At 51.4% G+C, this 15,520-nt stretch overlaps 1 protein-coding gene across 7 annotated transcripts in view; it reads right to left on the bottom strand.

Moving 5' to 3' along the window:
• The window catches only part of LOC144719406 (homeobox protein cut-like 1), a 205,525-nt gene that overhangs the window by 49,270 nt on the left and 140,735 nt on the right, over nt 1-15,520 (bottom strand). For 4 of the 7 annotated variants that reach the window (XM_078595289.1, XM_078595293.1, XM_078595291.1 and 1 more), the window contains 5 exons: nt 12,838-12,973; nt 11,931-12,007; nt 11,274-11,340; nt 8,066-8,117; nt 6,532-6,672 (listed from right to left, as the gene is read on the bottom strand). In XM_078595289.1, the coding sequence (XP_078451415.1) occupies nt 6,532-6,672; nt 8,066-8,117; nt 11,274-11,340; nt 11,931-12,007; nt 12,838-12,973 (473 nt within the window). The remainder of the gene's footprint in view (nt 1-6,531; nt 6,673-8,065; nt 8,118-11,273; nt 11,341-11,930; nt 12,008-12,837; nt 12,974-15,520) is intronic. The other 3 variants (XM_078595290.1, XM_078595292.1, XM_078595295.1) reach the window with 1 other exon arrangement.

Raw genomic sequence — 15,520 nt, 5'->3', positions numbered from 1 at the left:
AAAATCAATTGGCTGTGAGCACATCCCTTGCAATTGTTTACACAATAACCCGAGGCCCGGGGTCCTGGGGCACGGCGCTGGGTATGAATGAGAATCACAGCAGAGATGAAGCCTTAATGGGATTTCACGGCGCATTTGGCGCGGACACTCAGCCAACCGTCATCTACATCCGCTACATCACTGTGGACCCCGACCTTTGCACCGATAAAAAAAAAACCACGACGCCGCTCAAGACGTAACCCAACCTAATAATTTACCGCCCGCTCCTGAGCGACTTTTAATAATTGAACGACAACAAACAAACACAACGAAGGAGACAAAAAAAAAAGGTTCGCCTGCACAATTAAATTGGATATGGGGGCTAAAGAGGAATTGGCAGCCGTGAACGCGGAGGGTTGTCTATGGTCTGGTCTCCGGCTCGGACAGCGCAGATCCGCAATTACCTGCTGACACCACTTGCGGCGGGGTGGGCTTCTCGAGAGCCCCTCTGCAGGATATTTGGCCTACCGCCCCCCTTCCCACTTCCATACTGGTCAGGCGTCCTGGAAGAGGTGGAGGTATCCGCACTTTTACCCCACCGCACGGGGACATTTCGCCTTTGTCTCAACTGATCATTTCAGATTCAATGCCCAGGTCTCACCGGCACTACTTTGACTCTCTAAATAGCCGCTTGCGCAAATCTGACGCTGCAGTCCCAAACGGCCATTTTTTGCCATGACACAGCATGTCGCGAAGCGCAACGCTTTCGCGGACGATCTTTCTCCGTACTTCGTTACGATCGAAGGTGGCACATGCCAATGCCCAAACGTGCTTGTTGCCCAACTCGCCCCGTGGCTTTGCGCGACGAGGGTCCGAGGGGGCCTAGGCCATGGATCGTGAGCCAAACTGCGCCGGCATCCCGAACCAGACACAAGTCATCTCTCGCTTTGCTCGCTCCTTGTCAATCCACTCGCCGCAACTGCCGGTCAAGTTCAGGTCGGTGGAGGTAAGGCTTGGAGAAATCACTCGCTGCTAAAGGCTTGCCGTGGAACGAGGCTTGAACTCACATGGGCCAGGTTCACAAGGCGGAATCGGAATATTGATTTATTGCTGGAGGAATCCGATGAGCTGTAAAGTTATTTTTCGCAGATGTCCAGTAAGGGGCACGGGGTCAGAACGCCACAACAACAATAATACAAAAACAACAATAGGTAGTGCAAAGTACAGGAAAGGTAAGCAAATCACAAATAGAGTACAAATATAACTAATGTATTTTTATTTTACCAGGTAAGGCGCACTGAGCTATTGGCTTCTTTTATTAGGAGCGACCTGGTCACAAATGACAGCGCAACAAAGTGGCGCGTCACGTGGAAATTTATGGCCGCCAAATAATTATCAGAACAATAATCTAATCGCGCGTTTCTAAGTCTGGCAATGCCGCTAACCGCCGCGCGACCACTTCACTTCACCCGTTTGTCATGAAGCATCAGACAACGGCACAATTCACTCTGGGGCGGCCCTACTCTCCGTTTTAGCTTCGCGAGCGGCATCATTAACAAGACGCGGGGGTTTTTATTTTATTTTTCCCTTCCCTTGACATCGTCGTATCTCGCTTGCTCGCGCTCTCTCTCTCCCACTTTGTTTTTGCGTCTTGTTTTGGACGCCATAAAGAAAATGAAAGCGAATAAAGCAACTCATTCGTTTAATGTAACCTCATTTGCGCGGGCTCCAATCAACGTAATGATAACCGCGCAAATAAAGAGGGCGACGCGCGCTAGGATTAGGCTCTCTCAATCGACGGGACGAACGCAATCGTCAGATTAATTACGTTACGCTATGGATTAATTGTGTCCGCCCCGCCCCCCTCCGCCCCCCCTCCCCCAGCACTTCCCCCTCATTCTCTCCGCGTCTAATCGTACTGGAGCGGGCCGATATCGACGAACGTGGCGCAAGCGAAACCAAACCAGGGCAACCGTCAGAAGAGGTCAGAGGTCAACAAAAACAATCGTTTGGTTTTGTGAGAATTCTTGAGCAGAACTCGGGAGATTACGACTGACGCCCTCTCGATCGGCGGATTCACACTGCTCGCACTTTAACGACTCATTAACGACTCATTAACTACTTGGCTCCAAATGTAGCCAACTATCTCCATCCGTGAATGGGCTCCGTGACATTTATCTAACGTTGACCATATTTTCTGGTTGACTTTTTTTTTCACTTAAGACCTCATCGTCGTCATCGTCACCGTAAGGAGAGGCTGCCCCTGAACGCTGCGGTGAAGGTCTGCACGGAAGACGCATCACTAACAAAACATCAGTTGTCATCTATCTGCTGCTGGACAAAAGCCTCGCCCCAACAAAACCACCACCACCTCTCACGGTCCTACGATGCAACAATCCACCGAGCATCCCGCAACACGAGCTGATCTCGTCGCTGCGTCCCCTCGCCAGACGTCCGTCTCAGGCGAGCTCTCTCCTTTTGGCTGCTACCCCTTGCTCAGTCTCAACTACCGAGCACTGTCCCTTCTAGCGAAGTGTTCTCCGTAAGCGCGCTTTGGCATTTCTTAACATAAAAAGCTCTCGCAAGCCAAAATCACACTAAATCGTTCAAAAACGACGGCGCGATGATTAATGCCGATAACTCCAAAAACACAGAAATGGTCACAAGGCTCCAGTGAGCCTCCGTGTCTCACCGGGGGTGGTTGAGTCGGTAATGGCCCTAAGTTGGAAATCTTTACCTACCGCAGTAATAGTCATAATTGCGCAAAACCGTTTTTTTTAAGGAAAGTAATTTTTTTAATTGCTCCCCCTCCCCGCCTTCCATATTCTGTACCCACCCCCACCACCACCCACACCCTCCCCCCCCCACCACCACCACCCCCACCACCACCACCCCCACCACCACCGCCAGCACAGCCCCTGCCGCTCGCTTCCCCTCCCGCCACGGCCTGTTTTTGTACGCCGGCTAATTGTACATATGTTGAGCTGATACGGCTCCCAGCACGAAGAGAGCAACGAACTTGACTGTTTAATGATCAGCCAGGGGACCCTTCTCAGGCGCGTCCCGACGGGGCCCACGTCTACTTAACAACTGCGCACGCACGCAGGGAATATCTCTATCTTTATCCCACGCCCCCCGCTTCCACCATTGTGCTCGCCCCCTCTCCGCATTAAATTATATATATTTTTTTACACTTTTCTCACCGACACCTTCCATTGCAGCAAAATTTCAAAGCGGACGCTCTGGGCAAAAATATGTAAATGTGAGAGCGCCAGTGGCGGCGGCGGCGGCGGTTGCGGCCGCAGGGGCGGTGGGCGCGCCTACCCGCGTTGGCTCGAATTACAGCCCGTTACCGTTTACGGCAGCCGTGAACGTCGGCCTTTGTGTTTTTTTTCTTCCCCGAAATGATTTTTCTAACCCTCCCTCGCCGCTGTTGGCCGCGTGCCCCGTTTACCAGAAAATCAATACGAGCGCCGGATTTTACGTTCAAAATTTGATAGAAGGCCGAGGAAGTCGCAGAGCACTTATTTAAGTTCCGCTAAAAAAACGGTTGTTCGGCTCTGCGCACGCGCCCGCGCGCTCTTTCCACCCCCCCCCCACCCCAACGGCCGCTCGCTTTCTCCGCGGCGCGAGCGCGCGAAACCGAAGGGTGTGGGGGGGGGGAGGCTCTGAGGTTCTGGCGTGCCGGGCGGCGACCTCGCGACGAAGCGTGCGGCGGCGGCCTTCGTCGGAAGGAAATTCAAGTGGAGGATAAAAGCGGCAGAATAAAAAAACCGCAGGACCGGAGGAAGCTGTTCAGTGGTGGCATCTGCGCGATCAATTGCCCCTGCAGGGCACTAACCGTGACACTCCCACAGTGACGGCCGCCAAAGCCTTGTCGTGCACAAGCCAGACGGCCATCACCTCTCGACCTGTGTGAAAGCGATGGCTTTTATTTTACCCAGCAGAAGCTTCTGTGAGTCTCAAGTCTCTCTTTTTTTCCCGCCACGAGGCTCCTGCTACGTCGAGACGTTTGGCCAAATTCCACCGATAGGTATTTGGCTTTGTGTGGGAGGAAACTAGGGAAAGCCGAACGGTACCCACGCACATAAGACGAAAAGACATTCAAAGCTCTGCACAGATTGATTCAAGTACTCAGCCAAGTCTACAACTTGTGATATTTCCAGGCAGTCTCAAATCCCAAGTATTTAACCAAGCTGAGCCCTGTGCCCATCTTCCGAGTTTTGGCAAAATCGGGCGGATTCAGGGTGATTTTCATAATTAAGGTTTTTGGGTTAGATCGGGTAAGTATAAATGTGTCGTAACCCTCCACCATCCGACACAGCCAGTAAAGTTTGTTACGTAAACAACGCGCCAATTAGCTACTACTTCAGCCCACCGGTGTGTTGGAGAGTAAATCCACAACATTTACTGGATTTATTTGATCTAACCCAAAAACCATTATTATCAGTAACATTGGTCACAAAAGCCTGCGTGTTAAACGGGGTGATTTTGTTGTCGGCAAAATACGGATGCCATTCAAAGCTAGTATATGTCTTGAGACATATACTCCCTTTCGTGACGAGTGGATTGATAAAAACATGTGCACGTGGGAAAGTGACCAGGCCACGTTACTGACCCACACCACCCTTTCACGTGTGCTGCTCAGACTTTTAATAGACGCTCACTAACAACACTAGCCTTGGCCGTCCACGGGGGAGCCTTGTTTTGTCCACATAACATCGCACACTAATAAAAACGGAACATTCCCGACCCGGAGAAAATGAACGTGAACGTGTAACGACGCAAACGTCACGGCTCTTCCGCTGGTCGCACAGCGACGATATCCTACGAGAGGGAAGCCTCCGGAAAGAATGTTTTTTTATTAAAAGAGAAAACCTGTTGCTCTGAGGCCCCGGGGCTCCCAACGTTGATGTTTTTCACCAGCCACGTGGGTCAAAGGGGCCTCGTGAGGTCAGAGCGCTGAGCTGGCACCGCTGAGATCCTGAAGTTACAATTTGGGTTTCTGCTGCCCATGATTTTCATTTGTTCAGAACTGATTTTTGTCTTTCGTTTGTTGTTGTCCTTGCCCCGCACCTCCGATTGGCTTGGTTGGCTACGTACGGCGCGGAAGAAGTTCAACGTAGGTACGTATGTTAAAGCGAGTCCTCAAGCTTGGTGGAATTTATGGTCTCAGCCCCGGTCACCATTGACAGTACAAACACAAAAAACTCCACTGTTATAAAATTTTATTCAGCGCGAATTTTGGCTAAATTCCAGCTCTGAGCATTTGAAAAAAACACATCAGTTTGAATGTCACGTGACAAACGTTGCTGCCTGTAACGAGGCCAATTGGAAATTGCTGCCTTCTACGGTTCTACGAGCAGAGGTCACTCTCAGGGTTCACGGAAGTAGTTCTATGATATCCACTTCTGGTGATGTTCTACGACTGTCCGATTGCACGCACGATACGATAATAAATCCCACTGCCTGAAACCAACAATATCGTGGCCTTATAAGGTAGCAGAGTAACACTGTACTTGCCAAGCCTCGTACTTATTTAAACCATTTCACCGCACACCAGTTGCCTGGGTGTGCAAGCGTGGTACAAAGATCGCTGATGTAGCTCTACTGGATTTGTTTTTCTCCGGATAATCAAGAAGTGAAAAAAACAACAACAAAAAACGTCACTCAATGAAGATTCGTCCAAACTTACAGCAACTTAAACCAAACTAAATAATGTTTATTTTCTTGGTTCTTTCGGTAAAGTCACGTAGAAGAGAAGTAATAAAAAAATAAAAATAAAACATAATAAAATAAAATAATTCTCACGACGTTTCGGCTACAACGCAAGCAGCCGTCTTCAGGTGAAGAATGAGACACTGTCAAGCTAGGAGCTTATATATAAGCTGAGTTGGAGGTGGAAGAAGAAGAGAGCCTTAACAAAAGAATGTGCATATCAAGAGGAATTTAGCATATTCATGGGAAATGCGTAGGAGGTGGGCGGGGGGGGTTTCAAAGTCTTCTTCCACCTCCAACTCAGCTTATATATAAGCTCCTAGCTTGACAGTGTCTCATTCTTCAGCTGAAGACGGCTGCTTGCGTTGTAGCCGAAACGTCGTGAGAATTATTTTATTTTGTTTTATTTTTATTATTTTATTACTTCCCTTCTACGTGACTTTACCGAAAGAACCAAGAAGATGAATCCCTGCAGTCACGAAAGCTTTAAATCGAAATTTAATGTTTATTTTACTAGCAAAAAATCCACAGAACTATATGGCTCTTTTTCCTAAGTGACCTGGCCAATAAGTGGCTTATCATGTGTAAATTTATAGCAGAAGCCAAATACTCTAAACGCCCGTTGATTCTTAAATGTGGAGGGAAAAACCGGAGGACCTGGAGAAAAATCCACGCGACCACGTAGAGAGAGAGACAAGCAAACTCCAAACATACGGGCATCATTAGGGTCGGGATCAAACCCACGACCTCCTGCATAGCAGACGAGGTAGTCAACATCTCGACACCGTGGCGGCGAGCCCAGCGCCTTGCTGCTCCACACCGCCCCTCACTCACCGAGGGGGCAGGCACAGCCGGCTGCCCTCCCGGGCAGGAAGGCTCTTCGGGCATTGCTCCCTCCTCCTCTTCCTCCTCCTCTTCCTCCTCCTCCAGTTCTTCCGTCCCCCTGCCCTCCTCCATCCGCTCGGCGTCCTCCTGCTGTGAACGAGATTGCGTTGGCGAGATGCGCCGGCCTGTGTGGAGGCGCGCGTACACATGCACACTGACACGTGCGCACGTGTGCGCGCGCGTGTGTAAAAGGGAGCGCGCTGCACTACGAACCCGGCAACCCGGGTTCGACTCCCGCTCACAGCCAACACCAGTGACGATTAATTATCTGAACCGGTCCTGGGCCTCCCTGAGGTCGACTCAGCCTCAAATGAGTACCCGGTGCGGAGTATAAACATCGCCACTGGGGAGACAAATGCGGCTGAGCGTGTTGCTGGCCAGCCACCCCCTCGTGTGAAGTGCCGGCCTTCATAGGTGCTCGCTAACAGCACTTGCCCCAACAGTCTGTTAAGGCTATACGGGGGATCTTTGTCTTTTGTATGTGTATGTGTCCGTGCGTGCAAAATGTACGCGCCGGACCGCATCAGTGCCAAGAAGAACAATCCCTTTATTTATCCAGGAAAGCCTCACCGAGTCTCCAGACTCTTCTTAGGAGGGTCCTTCAGTGGCATGTTCAGCCAATTCCATTCACAAGTGTTTGGCTTGTGAGAGAAAACCAGAGGCCCCGGAGAGAACTGACGCATATGCCCGATGTGATAACGCTCGAAGCTCCACACAGATGGATTATAGAATCCATTGCTGTGCTGCCTTCTCCTGACCACCTCGTGAGTCTAGCTTACATTACCTACTGTTCCCAGGCGGTCTCCCATCCGAGTGCTAACCAGGCCCAAACATACTTAGCCTCCATGATCGCAACAAGATCGGGCGGTTTGGGGTGCGAGAATGGGAGGGGGGGGATTAGAAGGGAGAGAGGTTTGGGAGGGTTGGGAGGGTGGGTTGGGAGGGAGCGAGAGAGGGAACGAGGGAGGGAACGATGGAGGGAACGAGGGAGGGAGCGAGGGAGGGAGGGAACGAGGGAGGGGGGGGAGGGAGGGGGGAGGGGGGGAGGGAGGGAGGGGGGAGGGGGGGAGGGTCCAGAGCCCGCGGAGGAATTAGGAATTACGCGTCGTTATGCAGCCGGGCAAGGAACGACAAGGCCCCTTTAACGAGGGCTCGGCATCCTCTTAACGAGATGCAAATCCGGGCTAATTGCGCGCCCCTTGGCAAAATTACGCCGCCATTAAGCGCAACACAATCAAACCTCTTTACGGTAACCGCTTTACTTTTTTTTTTACCAAGACAATGACAAATCAAAACAGATTTTTTTTTTCTTTTTGCTCGCTTACGTGGGAGCGGTGAGCTCATCTCAATTATCAATCGCTGAATGTCACACTCCTGCCATTGACACGTCCCTCTCGCAGCGGCGCCTTGTGGGGTGGAGCGGGCGAGCGGGAGGCGAGGGTGTGAGGTGTGTTCGTTAGTTACCACGGCAACGGTCGCGTACCTGCCGCGAGTCGTCTGTCTCCGCGCAGTCGGGCTGCTCGGCGCTGTTCCCACTGCACGCGCGCGTGAACAAAGACAAGCAGCACCCGTATAGCCTCATCAGACTGTTGGGGCGAGCGCGAGGGCATATGAAGGCTGGCACAGCGGGTGAATGGGTGGTGTGGCCAGCAACGCGCCCAGCCCACTGCTGATGCTTACACACCGTACCAGTTACTCATTTAAGGCTGAATCGACCTAGGAGAAGGCCCAGAACCAGCTCAGACCTGTACACACAAACACGTGCACGCGCCAACACGTGTACGTACATGCGCACACACAAACACTTGCACGCGCCAACATGTGCACACACACACAAATGCACGCACGCAATATGTACACGCAAGCAAGAATGCAGGCATGCACCATTAACAAAAAAATATTCCCGTGCACTTTGATTGTGCGTCTATTTTCGTTGATTTCTTTTTGACTCGTGAATTCGTTAGTTTTTTTTTTCTTTACCGCAAGCAGCCTCTAGAAACCAAGCAAAGGATTTTTCCACTGACTCCCGCATCTCCCTACGGGCAGAAGAGCTTTCACACCACGCTGAGCAATGTCCCCTACGCGACACCATCGGCCTCCGCTGGAAATCCGTTCAGGGGTCTGTCGTATTTGCTCCACCTCTGGAATTCACTCTGCACGTTCGTTGCAGACGGAGAAGTAAAAAGCGGTTGCTTCTCTCCGTGGCCGTCTGGGCCAACATGCTCCCCCGTTGCACGAGCTGAACCAAATTCGACACGAAAACTAACATTTCTTACTGCTGCTGTTTTTTTTTTTTAGCCGTCATCGCTGGCGTGAGATGAGACAGCCCCTAATCGCTGAACACGAGGAACCCGGTCCTGGTTTAACCTCAAGAGGGCAGTCCAAGATTCGGGCTCATATTCTCGACGGAGTCGGCGCGGTGAGCCCGACACGGGCACCGTTGGTGTGAGCGTCACCAGCCCCCTGCGAGCCGCTCTTCATCGCAAGACGAGCCGCGGCGGAAGCCACCGGGTTTCGCACCTCTCTCCCCGCAGCTGGCCGGGTGTGGTCAAGGCTCGGTGCTGCATTCGGAAAGGGACGGCCGGCGAGATTTGAACGGCCGATTTGCCGAGGCAGCGTCGCTCGTCGGTGGGCGGTGGTGAGGAGGGGGGGCATCTCCCAGCCAGCGCGACGACCAACGACGCGACCTAACTTAACGTGGCCGCACTAATACGTCCCCACCAACAACTTCATGATCCCCCGCGCGCCCCCCCCCCCCCCCCCCCGGCTACCTTCATCTACTCCACCGGTTCCCCCCCGGACACCCGGAACGAAACGGTTCGTTCCGGCCCATAATCCGCGACACATGCTTGTCGCTGTCAGGGTGGCCGTGGGCCATGCAGGTGTGCGCCGAGATTTTTGAGATCGTTTCAAATTTCACGCGGCGGAGCCAGGGGGGGGTGAAGCGGGGCGGCAGGAGCGGAGAAATTTTAGCGGTGTACGGGCAACGCCATTCCTGCCCACCATCTAAGCATCCCACCCCACGATGCGCACATCTGCACCCCCACCTCCCCTCCTCGCTCCTCTCCTCCTTCTCCTCTTCCCATTGTCCCCCCACCTCCGCAACAACCCACACCCCCCCCTCTCCCCAGATGTCATCAACATCGCGGAGAGATAGGCACGAGAGCGAGCGAGCGCGCAGTGCGCTTCAGCGAGCAGAGGGGGGCCTCGAGGCTTTAGGCGCAGGCCACCATTAAGCAGAGGCCACGCAAGCGAAAATAACAGTTACTAAACAAAACGGCGTCTTGAAGAAATGCATTACGATGGCGAGGTCTGCCCTGCCACTCATTTACGGAGCCCGCCTGTGTGCGGGGATGGGTGTGGGTGGGTGGGTGGGGGCCCGAAAAAACACAACAAAAAAACCACAACAACGGCCTGCAACCAACCCAAACGCAGTGCAGCAGCCGGGACGCGGGTTCCCCAGTGGCTGCGGTGTCGCATGAGCGATGATATTTTATTTTCTTACCTGACGCCTGCAAAAAAAAAAACAAAGAGCAACGGGCGCCCGAGCCCTTTACGACACGATTCTAGAAGCGCTGCTGGCGGCCGCGGTGGCGGCGCCGGCGTCGTATTAACCCACAACGCTCGCCGCCCACCCGCCCGCCCGTCAATCCGTACGGAAGTCCGTCCGCCTGTCTACCTGTCTATCTGTCCGCCCGGTTGTGCGGCAAGTTTGTCACTTCGACCGTACACATACCTGGGAAAAATGCGACATGGAACGCCTTGAAATTTGTAGCATAAATTGCACATTGCCACGGGTGCCAATGTGCAATTTACGGCAACGTATACAGTCCTGTATTCAGGCTTATTCATTCTATAGTCCCGTACAGAACTGTAGCATTATTATTATTATTAAACGAGCAAGTTTTATGCTATAAATTAATGATCTTCAGCGATTAATCATACATTCATTGCAGTATTGTGTTCATCATCTTTGCTGCTGCTGTGGCTGCTATCATTAGTTTTCATCGCCTTAATGATCAATAATTAGAAAAATGACAGCGGAATAATAATGCCATTACTATTAATGTACTGTTATTATTGTGGCTAATACTCTTATCACACTGTTACCATCATCACCATTAATATCGCCGTCTATTATTCCAGTAATAACTATTATAATTACCATTACGGCAATTAACTATGTCATCATCGTTATTATTGTTACCGTATACATTATTATATCCTACTCGTTATTGTCTAAGCGTTGTCATCGCTCCAAGAGTTGCGTCTACCCATCGTCGTGTTGCTCTACGCCTGTGTTCCCGCGCGTCGTATTTCTGTTGTCATTGCAGTTTGACGCGTAGGCTTTCGCGACCAGTATTATCCACAATATTGGTAATGTTATCCATGATGTGGAGCTTTCGTGACTGCAGGAATTACTCTTTGGTTCTTTCGGTAAAGTCACTTAAAAAAATATAAATTAAATAATAGCATACGACGTTTCGATTGCAACACAAACAATCATCATCAGGTACAAATGAAAGAGAAAACAAACCTAGTAAACTTAGAAATATAATGCAATACAACAACACAGATAGTCGGCTAACATAACAGTCAACACCATACCTATTTTTCTTTCTACGTTACTGTGCGTTGTCACTGTAACGTTACCGTGCGTCGTCACGGTCGCGTTGCCGTGCATTACTCACTTGACGGCGACACGATCCAAGCGCTTGCTCTTCAGTGCCGCCACCTCGTCCCGTGTCCTCTCCACGGCTGTGCCGAGCCATCGAACGCAAACCAACAAAGCACACGTCAAAAACATGTGGCGGTATTGCACACTATGATGGGCTCTTACAGCTAAAAATGATGATGAAAGGCGATGAAGGCAATCATCATCATTTATTTTAATTAGGTTAGAGCTCGCCGAGCCAAATAGAAATCCATTTTGCAAGAGAAGCGACACTTGGCAGAAACATAAAAAGTGCGTGCAGGTTGCAAACAAAGGCACAGGGGTAGCAGCAGCGGGGAGCAATGGCTCCGCTATGGTGATGATTCCTAATAAGGATGATACTGGTAAAAAGCTGTCTCATCATACTACTGCTGCCTAAAAATAGCGTGGCCATAATTTTTTATCTTGATGGACTTAAAAAAGGCTGTGCGGATTCTACACGTGGGACGGTGAGGTCATGCGGAATGCAAGGCATGATGGGAGGACTGGGCCAGGCCTACGGTTGCTATACATTTCCACGTGATATGCCACTTTGTTGAGCTATCCTTTGTGGTCAGGTTGCTTCTGAAAAATAACTAAGAGCTCAGCGGGCCTTACCTGGTAAAAATAAAATAGTTTAGTTTCCGACGCTCACCTGCGTGGAGGTCCTGAACCCGGCGTTCCGCGTCTGCCACCTTGGCCGAAAGCTCAACCTGAGAGTCTCGCAGTTTTCTGCGCGAAAATCAAAAACGGAAACATCGAGGAGGTTACGAAAACTGACGTGGGCGCCAAGAGCGAAGAGAGAATAATGAAACGAGCCTCCCCTGCGACGATTCGGCATCCATCAATAAATCGGTTCCGTCCGCCGTGAAAGAAAAAATTTGCGTGTAAAAAAAAAAAACACGAAGAAGTCTTGCAAGCGTCCACAAAACTATACTTCTCCAGATCTACAAAATCAACAAAAGGAACACTTCAGACGATTCAAGGGCAGCCCAGAACCGTTTCTGATAACGCTGCTAGCCCTGGTTGGGAATCGAACTCGGGAAGCAAGAGTCATCATGCGGTATGCTAACTACCGCATCACCACTCTCAAAAGTGCATACAAAAAGACAAAGATCCCCTGTATAGCCTTTAACAGACCGTTGCAACAATTGCTGTTAGCGAACACCTATGAAAGGGGTGGGTGGCCAACAGCATACCCGGCCACCTTTGTCTTCCCAGTACTGATGTTTACACATGGTCACAAGGTACTGATCTATAGCCAATTTGACCCGAGGTTCGGCCCAGGTCAATGACAGGGAAGTGAACCGAGGTCGCCGGGTAGGAGGGAAGTGTGTAAACCAATCCACCTGCTTCGTGCGCATGATGTACGTGGCAGATTCGTTCTCGCTCGGAATTAAGAGCCGTGCTGCTCGGTGTGGCCTCTCCATCACCTTCCCCTCCCTCCCATCATCATCATCGTCGATTCCTCCAATCCTCTTCTTCTCTCCTTCCTTACCCTTCCACCATTACCTCATCATCTACCCCTCTACCTTCTACTCCAACCCTCCCCCCCCCCGCACCGTTCGCTGTGCTCATCCTGCCGCTGGTGGTCGGCCTCCCTCTCCAGGGCGTCGCGCAGGACTTGGCTCTCGGCCTCCACGTCTTGCAGCCGCTCCAGCGTCTCCTCCAGGCGCTCCAGCTGCACCGCGGGGTCTGCTTGTGGCGGCACGCGGCGACACAAAGACACGCGCACACGCGTACAGACACACGTAGTTTAGTTTTCTGTCCTCCGATTAGCACGGGTGGCGACGTACGGTGCAAAAGGCGTTCAACATACATACAGACACGTCTGCGCATACGTACAAACACACGCGCGCACGTACAGACACATACATACAGACACACACACCTGCATTTACACACACGTGCATGCACGTACACACACAGACACGTACTGACACACGCGCGCCCACGCGTACAGACGCATGCGCGCACGCACGCACATACACACAGCGGGGTTGTGGTCTTCAACGCGTGAGTGAGCACTCCTACGCGAACAACATCAGGATTTAACGGGCTCAAGCATCGACGCGTCGATTCATCGACTGCAGCGCTCGTGATACGCCCGTCAGCCTCCGAGCTCCGGAGCAGTTGCGTAACGCATCCCTCTTCCTGTCTCAGCCTCTCTATGCTTATTTGTGCACCCTTAAGCTTCCGTTTCATATTCTTCGTCAGCGTCCGTGTTTCTTATCCATATGTCATAGCAAGCAAACATATACACAATGGCCACTTCCACAGCCTCAGGGAGACCATCTCTAGCCCCGCCCTCTTACCCTGAGGCTGCACGCATCTCAGGCCTACACAAGACCTTGAGTTTCAGTAGCTTTCTCTCTCTCTCTCACCTGAAGACGGTCGCTTGTGTTGCGATCGAAACGTCGTGATCTATTCATTTTCTATCTACGTGACTTTACCCCAAGAACCAAAGAGGATGGATTCTTGCAGTCACGATAGCTTCAAATCGAGATATACACCGATTAAAACGTGTTTCTTTTCCCTTCGGCACACTCAAAACGTTGCTCTTGATTATTAAGTTCGGCTTTGCAGCAACGCTTTCAAGCTGCTGTCTCGCTCTTTATGCCATCATTCTGATCTTTACCTGGTTATAAACAACGGCGTTCAATCTGCTTAATTACATAACACCGCTGGCAGCCCGTGCCGCCCCAGGCTAACCCCGCGGCAAACCGGTCACATTTCTAGCCTGGGTAGGCTGCTACTGGGCCAAGCGCCGTTGGCGAGCGCCTATTAAGGTCGTGGGGAGGTGGGGCCACATTCATTGCTCGGGAATTGAACAAAGCGCAGTCCCAGAGAGACCTCGCCAGAGTTAAACCCAGGTGAGGGTCCCGGGCTGCTTCAACTCGTCGTTGTGGCATAGGCCAAGAATTAGATCCGGATTGTGGAATCGAGCGCAGTTTCACGAACCAAAAACGCATTTCAATTCGAACCTGGGCTCACGTCGAAATCCAGTGAAACCACATCTTCTCGACGGCGTACAAAGAAAGTAAGATGGGGGGGAGGGGGTATAAATAATAACTCTGTTTACAGAATTATTCCGGAGTGCTGTACACACAGACAAGGGGCCCATATACTGCGACTGTTACTCGAACAGAAACGTGCCACCTGATGAAAACTCAAATACGTCTCGGGATCAGTTCCATTTTTAAGGCACGTACCGATACTCGCTGTTTGTATCGCGACCTATTTAACCATGATTGTAGTGAAGGTCTGTGTGCTCTATAACGTCTGTGCCATCGCATTCCTGCTGCGGTAAATAAACTCTACCTACACCCTGAGCGGTTGAGGTTAGGCGAAAATAAGCGCGGAATTAAACCAAGAACACACACTCAGGTATGCGGTTCTAGAATTGCTTTTTGTGTTTAGTTTGTTGTCCTTCCCCCGCACCTCGATTAGCGCTGTTGGCTACGTACAGTGCGAAAGATGTTCAACATACACACATACATGACACGTACGCCCACTGCGTACGGTCACAAGACGGACCCCCACCACGGACGGCCAAAGATGCCAAGCGTAAACAAATAATGAAGACAAAAAAATGTGTTTTAGACCTCGTGTTAAACCCGGTTTCCATAGTTGGTCACCAACACGTCCCGATGATGCGCAACGACCGCGCGGAGCGTGTCGGTGACCGACGCGGAAAGGAGCGCCGCGCCGGACAAATCGTCGCATCGCGCGGTTCCGGCCGCTCGGCGGCACCTCCGATTAGCACGGTTGGCTACGTACGGTGCGAAATAAGTTCAACGTACGCACATGCACACAAAGATGAGTCACACGAGGATGAAGACGGGGGGGGGGACACACACACACAAAAAGGAGAGCGAGCAAAATAAAATCCAAACAAAAAAGCATTCAGGGTTAAAAACACAAAAACAACAAAAAAGCAGGCATGGCAACAAGCAACAGGAGCGGGCGCGAACGAGGGGAATGAAAATTCCATCGGCGCGGCGGGGAAACGCGTGAACCTGTGACCCCCCCCCCCCCCGAGTGCGGGCGTTTGGGTCCAGCGAGGTGCAAGAGCGGGTGAGGACAGCCTCCGGTTATTCATTAATGTACGTATTTATTTACTCACTGAGCGCTTTGTTGGTGGTTGTGCTGCTCTTGATGTACTGGATCTAGAGCAGCATCGGGCATGAATGAATACAAACCGCTAAGAATCCCGAAGCTGCTGTCATCTGGCTCGCCCCGTGT

This window comes from Lampetra planeri, chromosome 6 (genome assembly GCF_965212315.1).
Source record: "Lampetra planeri chromosome 6, kcLamPlan1.2.h2, whole genome shotgun sequence".
Classification (NCBI taxonomy): domain Eukaryota; kingdom Metazoa; phylum Chordata; class Hyperoartia; order Petromyzontiformes; family Petromyzontidae; genus Lampetra; species Lampetra planeri.
This window is presented reverse-complemented; position numbering and strand designations above follow the sequence as displayed.